This window comes from Anarrhichthys ocellatus, unplaced genomic scaffold (assembly GCF_004355925.1).
Source record: "Anarrhichthys ocellatus isolate YVR2014 unplaced genomic scaffold, GSC_Weel_1.0 scaffold3, whole genome shotgun sequence".
NCBI classification, from domain to species: Eukaryota; Metazoa; Chordata; class Actinopteri; order Perciformes; family Anarhichadidae; genus Anarrhichthys; species Anarrhichthys ocellatus.
The window spans coordinates 3039712-3048838 of record NW_022280033.1 but is presented as its reverse complement, the minus strand read 5'-3'; the positions used below and the strand labels follow the sequence as shown (position 1 = coordinate 3048838).

The window sequence follows — 9127 nt, the reverse complement described above, 5'->3', positions numbered from 1 at the left end:
ACACACACACACACACACACACACACACACACACACACACACACACAGGACGTGAAATTGGGCCAAGCTGTTACATCACAAGGTCAGAGTTCAGTCTCGGAGCTGCAGTCACAGAGCGAAGTGTGTCTTTTGGTCGATGTCCACACTCACAAGTGTGTCATTATCTTTAGGTAGTTACACTTCAACAAAACAAACGATTGGAAAAAAAACAAACCTTCTCTCATCCTCTCTGGAGATGAAGTGTGTGCGTGTGTGTTTAAGTGTGTGTGTGTTGAAGTGTGGTTTTGTGTATGTTAAAGGGACTATTAAATATACGGTATTAATCCACTTGTGTGTTTTGTGACCACTGCTGATAAGAGTTATCAACCGCAGTTTAGGGAGTGTGTGTGTGTGTGTGTGTGTGTGTGTGTGTGTATGCATTATTTTCTCATATAAACGTTGGTCAGTTACACACTGATTCACTTCCAGTGTTACACAGTTGTATCAATGTTGCTTTTCTGAGAGATGCAACAATTCTGGAACTTCTTACTTACTTTTATCTTGCTTTGTATCTTGTGTGTGACTTTCCACTACGGACACTGTAACACACCATGTTCACTATCTGCTGCAGATAATGCCCTGTTCCCCTCTCTCATAATCTTTCCCTCATCTCTGCACACACAGACACACGCACACACAGACACACGCACACGCACACACACACACACCTCTACTGTATCTCCCTTTAGTTCCTCTCTGTACGGTCTCTGACCTTCTGTTCTCATATTTGTTCTGGACACTTGTTCATGAGAGATAATATTACATAACACCATACATGTATGATTTTTGACTTGTTTTTCTCAGATTAATTTCTGTCCCACAAACAGAAGCGAGGGTGCTGAACGGTGATATAAGGGCCCCAAAAGCTCAAAGGATACGGACGTCACGGTGTTCATTAAATATTTCGGTCAAGAGCAAGATAAGACAACTGCTGACGAGATTGCCGTGAAGCTCAGTGTGGATATTCATGGTCCCCAGAGGACATTTCCTCAATCAATGAATTACAAATTAAAATGACGGTGAGATGTGGTTGTGGAAAATTGTTAAACAAGAATGAGGATAACAGCTGTGTGTGTGTGTGTGTGTGTGTGTGTGTGTGCGCTAACCAGATGTCTTCAGGCTGAGATTTTCTCGGATCTCCTCGTGGTCACATGGATGTGTGAAGTCAAAGATGCTGTGACCAGTGAGGTCAACCTGCAGTAGAAAAACATTTTTTTAAATATATAAATACATTTTCTAATTATTCTCTTCTAATTTTTCTTTTCGTAGCTGGTCTCAACACTCATCGGGCTTAAGACAAGCTGCGTGTTTCATTTCTGGCAGCAGCAACCGTGGTTTGTTTGGAATAAACAGAAGAAGAAGAACTGGGTTGTGAGTGTGAGGAATGACAGTGAACGTGATTAAACAAATAAAAAAAAGTGTGTCACTCAAAAGCTTCAAAACAAACAGAAACTCATCACTACAGACACTAAAGAACATCAAGAAAAGAAGAGATATTGCTCCATATATTACAGTACACTTCACCTCTACTGTGATCTGCTTTTCAAACCGCTGCCAGAGAATACAAAACCGTGGAGGGTGTTTAGAGTTGAACCTCAGGCTTCGGCCTGAACACACACACACTGCTGGCATGAGAGGTATTTCACCCCAAACACAACAAGCTCGTCTGCCTGACAGCTTACATCCATGTGTCCGACTCTGACTGTCGGTCTGGATTAATGCCTTCCTGTTTGCCATCTTTTAATATAATAAAATACACACAAATCATTTCTTTCACAAAACAGGTGGAAATACTTTCTATTACAGGAAAAGGGAGAGATGTTTGAATGTTAGTAAATGTACTATTTGTATGATGAGTAACACCTGCAATAATTAACTGGACAGGACCAGTTATTTGGTGTTTTTAATCTCGTTACTTGTAGTTTCATGTCTACGTCCATGTACAAGTTTTTCGTTTTCTACTCCTCATATTTGTTTGTGACGTTTATGACAGAATTAAATTAAATCCAATTAATTTCATGAACAAAGTTGGTAATTGACTTGGAGAAAAAAAAAAGGATTAGATTGAATTTTGTAATATGATAATGATCTGTGGCTAATAATAACAGCTGGTAGAATAAAGGGCCTTGTTGTCTGATGTGCATTTACCATAAAAACCAAATAAAATCTTCAAGTTATAATATTGAAATCAATTTAAAACTGCTGCGTTTTGTCTTCATGTCTGAAAAATACATTTCTTGTCTCTATTGATTTTTTTTTTGTTATGTCCACCTGTCGTGTTGCTGACAGTGTGTACCGAGTGGTTTTTTTTGTACATGTTGTGCCCAAAAACAAACACCACCGACTCTGGTAGAGCGGACATCAGAGTGAAGTGACTCACGTGTACAGCCTCGTGTTTATTATTGAACGAATGCCCGTCTGCACGTGTCTGTTTTTGTTCTAATCCTAAGAGTTACGTCACAGAGTAATGGTGTTGTACCTGCGTGAGCCCCATGAATTTGCTGATGTTCTCGGACAGGAATATCATGTCGCCGTCGGATGTTACCATGGTGATGAAGCCCTCCAGAGACTTCAGGTACAGACTGTCCATCTGTCCGTCATCGTCACCGCCATCGTCACCGCCACTGCTGCTGGTGCTGCTGCTGCTGCTGCTGCTGCTGCTGCTGCTGCTGCTGCTACAGCCTGGAGGGAGAGACAGAGAACAAGGTGGGTTACACTCAAAAGTCGTTTCTCTCATTATAAATTCACGTGTATTTCTACGTGTGTGTGTGTGTGTGTGTGGTGTGTGTGTGTGTGTGTGTTTGCGCGCATCAGGCTCGTTTATCTTCTTGAAGCTTTGGCTCAGTGCCAAAACAAACCAGTGCAGCTTCTTCCTGCGTCTCAGGCCGCTCCTGACCCGCGACCCCGACAAATTACACCCAAAACTGCACAAGCACTTTGACGACATAACTCACACATTGTGCAATTATGCTCAAATATGTACAGTGCGGTATCCAAACATTTATACACTGAGACTCCAGTGTGTCAACAATGTCTCGTTGATGAGCTAATTAATACAAACTGGCGCCCGCTCAAGAACGAGTGTGTGTGTGTATGTGTGTGTGTATGGACGGTGGCTTCACTCTGAACAAAAGCCCAGTAGCCGATGGGGGCGGAGGTGCTTGCAATTTCTCCAGTGTGCTTCCCTGAGATAAGAGAGACCCACTCTCGAGGCTCCCGCCGAGGCCTGGGGCTCGAGTTTGGAGCCGGGCCCAGATAGCCTTAACCCCCAGAGCTTTTTCACGGGCCCCGGGGAGCTGGGGAGACTCTCGGAGACCCAGTCCAAAGACCGGCGGCACCTTTGGCCTAAATACTTAGCTGTGATTACCAGCCATTTGAACTGAGTTGCACTTTGGTTGCATAACCGCCCTTGTTTCAAAATAAAAGGCTGCAGAAAAAAAAAAAGAAAAGAGTCTGATAGGGACAGCTGCTGTTCAGATAATCACTTCCTCTGACATTTCTTCTGTGACGCTGGACAGAATGAAGTGACATGTGAGACTCTCACAGCATGTGACTTGGGATAGTAGTATGTGAGTTCACTGATTTATGCTGGCATTTATTGTTTTCTTTTCTGTTTTTATTTTCTCAGTTTGAGATTCCTGCTCCTGCTCTCATAACGGTTTGAAACCCAAACTTTATGTTATATAACTCGTAATAAACCTGTCAGAGAAAACCCTGTTAACATCATGTGCTCTCTGATCTGCACTACACTTATTTAAGAGAATAAAGATTTCAATGTCGCTAAATAACGTTATGAAACAACCTGTGAGCCACTAAATCGTTAGCGAAAGAACTACAAACTGTGTCAACTTGGGACCATGAATCAGATGTGCTCATATTATTGCAACCAAGCTAATAATCAATATTGTAAGTAACACTATAGCCCAAATCGGCGTTTGAGTATCACAATCATCGCTGTTCTTCGGGTCACAACTGAGCTCACATTCTCGGGTGCATGTACAGTATTTGTGTGTGCAGGAGAGCGTGTGCATGTTTGGCGCCAAGGCAGCTGGGTGTTATGGCTAGCGGGAGTGATGCCAGCATCAGCTGAACGATGGGCAGAGCTCCGTGTTTCCTCTCCAATCTCTCCTTCCATCGCGGAGCAATCAGACCGGCCTGATAACACTCTATCTGCTGCTGCATCGTCCTCCTCCTCTGCTTTTCCTCCTCTCATTACCTTAACTCCTCCGAAGCAACTACATCTTCCTCGCCTCCATCCCTACTCCTCCTTCGTACTCATCTCTTCTATCCTATCAAGAGCATGTCTGATTACCAGGATTTTTGTTTTCCCCTTTTTGATGCTGAATTTAAAGGGTTACAGTTCACAGGAAGATTTGTGGATTATTCCGTGAACTGTTTCCAGAAATGTTTTTCTTGTATTTGAAAGTTTAATTTACCTTCATGCTGTTACGGTGGCAGCTGAAGTTTCAGGGGCGGATATCTCAAAATCTTGGAACATGAAATTGAAACTAACTGCATAGCTAGATAACATATTTTGTTTTTGTGGTGTTTTTGTAATTTGGGGGCACTGACCCTTTAACGCAACACAGAACTTTGCACTGTTAATGTGGAAAACGTAAACATTATGCAAACTGCTCTGCTTTTGTTATGTTCACAAAAATATTTTGAGCAAATATACACACACACACACACATATATACACAGAATTGTTTATAATAAGTATAATGTATATATCAAGTATATTGTATAGTGTACTATCAGGACGTGCCACATCCAATACAGTGACTAATGAATTTGTATACATGACTTACTAAAATCTAATTCTTCTCACACTCACACATTTTTACTGTCATTCTGATTTATTTTTGAGCTTTCAAAACTTTTGCTCAAACTTTTTTATTTTGTACTTTTATTTTGACAACTTTTAACTGTAGAGCACTTTGAGCCGACTTACTGTATAAAAGGTACATGATAAATAAAGATTGATTGATACATTATTTTTGATTGATGACACTCTACAAATCAAAAGAAATAGGAAGTAGCGGCCGCCATTGTTTAAGGAAGCAGTGGTTGAATGCATCACTGTTCCCTCAACAAACGCTGCAGAGCAGGTTATAAAAAGACAATAACTAGGCCACCGAAAGTTACATAAGAAGACATTAATAGTAGAATAAAATGTCAGTTGGCCGTGAAAAGATTTACAGATACGGTTAAGCTCTCGTATTAATCAAATTACTTTCCTGTTGCACTGACAGCTTGTTATTACAAAGGCTTGTTCAATTCTTTATTATCGTTCAATGCCACAGAAGCTTGTTTTAAATCACATGTCACTATCAGATAAGGTTACAAACCAAACAAACAAACCCATGTGTGAGACTATATATACACTCCACAAGTTCTGATTGTCTCCACGTGATATAATGATGCAGCAAAAAAAAAGGCTTAGTTTATTTCTATGTTATTAGTAAAAAAAAATAGCTGAATGCAGGTTTAACTATATGCTGAGAAAATGAAGAACGGGTTTGACTTTTAATGGGCCATGAGGAGGTCTAATGGTGTTCAACGTGCCTCACTTCACCAACTTCTCTCCCGTTTCCCAACTCTGCCGAGAAAAACATGAACAGTTTGTATTCCGACGCCGCTGCAGTTGTTTAATTTTGCTGTTCTCTGATCTCATTTTCAGGACACTGATGCGGCGGAGGAATTCCAGAACAATAGGTCTGTTTCTTTATCGAGCTTCCTCAGCTTCTAATTTTAAATTATACAAGAGGAAGGAGAAGAAGTGCAAAGAAAGGGTCCGATGACTACCTTCCTACTTTACTGGACAATTAGTCATACATACGTACCCACACACACCCACGCACACACACAGATTGTATGTTTCCTTTATGTAACACATTTAAATACAAAACACTGAAATTTGAATGTGTGTGTGTGTGTGTGTGCAGTGTTCATACCTGTGGCGAGCACCTTGCGTGTGCGCAGGGAGCTGATAGCCAGCCTCATGATGGAGGCCTTGTCCAGGTGAGAGCTAACGCTGTGGGGTAAAGGCAGCTGGTGAGCGAGCTCATAGAAAACCTCCGTCTCTTTGCTGCGCCTGGAGCGAGCTGCATCCCGAGACTTCTCCTTACGCCGCTCCGAGCTGCTCCTGCACGGGAAACAAACAACACAGACAGGAGGAGAGTTACACCTTCAGTTGGTTTTGTGACACTGAAAACCAGCTGGTGTGTCGATGCTTATTATTATAAATCTGTCATAAATCCTCATGCGATTCGACAGTATGGCTGTCCTCAACCAAAGAAGTTCTTAGTGGACTAGAAACAGATTATTTCTTAATTCACTGGAAGCTTTCCTTGACTTAAACAAATACTCAAAGAAACCTTCATCCTAAACCAAGCGATGAATGAAACCAATCTAAAGCAGCAGTGGTCCCCCAATAAAAACAATATCCATGAATTCTAATCAACTACGATGCTGCCCAGAAACACTGGCACACAAGCACACACATAATGTAGAGACATCAGAAAATAAGGGAAAGAGAAACAATCACACTTCTAACAGCAGTGAAACACAAAACGAGAAACAAGAGATGTACTTCAGTCTGAATACAGTAAAAGGCCAGGACGTTGTGTTTCTTCTCTAAAGTAAATTATCTGCATTGTTCCAGCCTCCAAAAATTAAGATATTTAACTCTAATATTATCAATACAACTACTTTCTCGAAAGCATTATTTTCATTTCCTCACATTAATTTGGTTTAAAGAGCGATTTTGGACCGAACGATAACGTCACGAGATAAAATGTATTCCAACAATCAACCTACAATCCCAACATCTGTCTCGGGGGGTCACTCACGCTGTCTACAAACACTGCATGAGACCTGCAGAATGCCCAAACTATGCAAGCACAAGGATATGGTTTCATTTTCTGGCCATGTGCTCTGAAATGAGTCGCCTTTTGAAAGCTCAAACAGACAGACAGTCCAGAAGGTCAGTCCAAGAGAGCAGCACAACAAACCATATGGAGACATCACACGTGGAGTTTGGCTTTCTCTGGGTTCTGTCCAATGCTCACGTTCATACTTGTCCACACAGTGTGCAGCAATGTTCAGATTTATAAGAAAAGAATGCAGCACGAAGAAAAAAACTCGACTAGAGGAGAGTGAGGAATCATAAATAAGCGTCATAAACACAACGTCACACCGGCGTGTTTGAATCCTCTTCATGGTTTCAGGCCAGCAGCGTCACAGGCAGCAGACTGTGTGGAGGATGGAGAAGCATGGACTGAAGCCTCGGCAGCACCGTGATGTCATGTCTCTGCCACTAATACAGTCATGCAAAGATGGACAATGACCAATACAAATAAACAAACTGTAGATTACACTATGGTATTCCTTTTGACGGAGAAATCAACAACTTGGTGAAACAGTCGCCGCTAATGTCAGTTAATGTTGTTGATTTGGTTGCTAATAAAGAAAAAGAGTTGTTTTTTTATGTTATTGCCACATGCTTTCTTGCAGGTGGAGGAAAAAAATCGTATCACTAAAAAGGAGAATCTGGTCTAGACCGGGGTTATCACAACTTGCACAACAGCAGTGAGATACGTTATCTGTTCCAAGGACCTCAGAAGTAAAAGACCATGTTTCTGTCGTCAAGACATGAAAGCCAGAAGGTGTTAACAGCGTGGCGGTTAGCTGTAAGAGTCACTGCAGGCCTCATGAAGTCCCACGGGGAAGATTAACGAGTTTGCATACCAAGTTTAAATGAATGCTATTCCGAAGGGAGCAACGTTGTGTTTTAGAACGAGCTGAGCGTGATGAGGTTAAAAAGCTTATCTGATTACGGTAAAACACATCTCTCTGAACAAAGAGATTTTCAACTTCTGATCCGTCTGAAGGCTGAACGTCGCAGATCACGTCATAAACCACATCAATAGATGAGGTGTGGCTGAACTTTAGATAGCCTCCCTCTGTGGCGACGCCATGCAGCTCATTGCAGAGGATCAGGTCTGTGTCAAACCTGCAACATGCAGCACCAGAGGGAAAAAACACAAGAGTGCAAACAGACAATGCAACAGAAACACGTTGTAGAAGATCAAGTACTTCAAGTTGCCGAAACACAATCGTAAAAACGGAAACAGATGAAATACTGTACGTTGGAAATTTTGACATTATATTGATTCAAAATCCAACAGTGTAGTCAGACTTTCCTGCTAAATGTATCAGCCAATGCAAACTAGTTGCATATAAATATAATGAAAATATTAATTATAATATAAATTAATTTATATTATAATTAATATAAATAAAAAATAATTTTAGAAAACGTAGAACATGATGATATGAATTAAGAACACACAGAAATGTTCTTAGGACCCAATTCCAGACTAAAATGATTTATATTGTAGCCGCCTTGTGGCACAGTGCCATCTCCTAAATCCATCAATTCCAAATCTAGTTGACGACTCATTTGACAGGGACACCATGCAGCAATAAACACAGGTGAAAGAAACCATCTGCTTTACATCAACAACATCAGCGTTGGTGGGTTCAGATCATTAAAATCACAGTCATCCCCCTCTGGCTACAATCGAGACGCTACAGAAACACAGAAGCTACACAGTCAAACATGCAAATGCACATTAAGGAGTCGATATCGTACGATTAACAGGGAAGGCAGAGCACAGAAGCACCATTATCTTATCTCATCGAGTGTAGGTCCCATCAGTCTCCCTGCTCGTCGGTTTAAACTCATTAACCCCGACTGACCATCACCCAAACCCTCATGAGCCAGCAGACAGACACCGACCGCTTCCACTCAATCAAGTCAACTGGAACAGCTAACTTCAACTAGCTCCTGAGTGTGCGTATGTGTGTGTGTGTGTGTGTGTGTGTGTGTGTGTGTGTGTGTAATGCTACTCTTTGATTGTCTGGAACCATTGTTGCTGCATTCTTTCAGGATCTGAGACAATGGGAGTCACACAGCTTCATCGAGCTGCTGAGCCTTCTGAGTCTGATGCACTCACTGACCCCTCACTCACGTTCACACACACACACACACACACACACACACACACACACACACACACAC

The 9127-nt window shown here is 41.6% G+C and overlaps 1 protein-coding gene across 2 annotated transcripts in view; it reads right to left on the bottom strand.

Annotated features, from left to right (window-relative positions):
- The window catches only part of epas1b (endothelial PAS domain protein 1b), a 37773-nt gene that overhangs the window by 15418 nt on the left and 13228 nt on the right, over window positions 1-9127 (bottom strand). For both annotated transcript variants that reach the window (XM_031878170.1, XM_031878179.1), the window contains exons 2-4: window positions 5997-6187; window positions 2519-2721; window positions 1146-1233 (exon numbers count right to left, since the gene is read on the bottom strand). In XM_031878170.1, the coding sequence (XP_031734030.1) occupies window positions 1146-1233; window positions 2519-2721; window positions 5997-6187 (482 nt within the window). The remainder of the gene's footprint in view (window positions 1-1145; window positions 1234-2518; window positions 2722-5996; window positions 6188-9127) is intronic.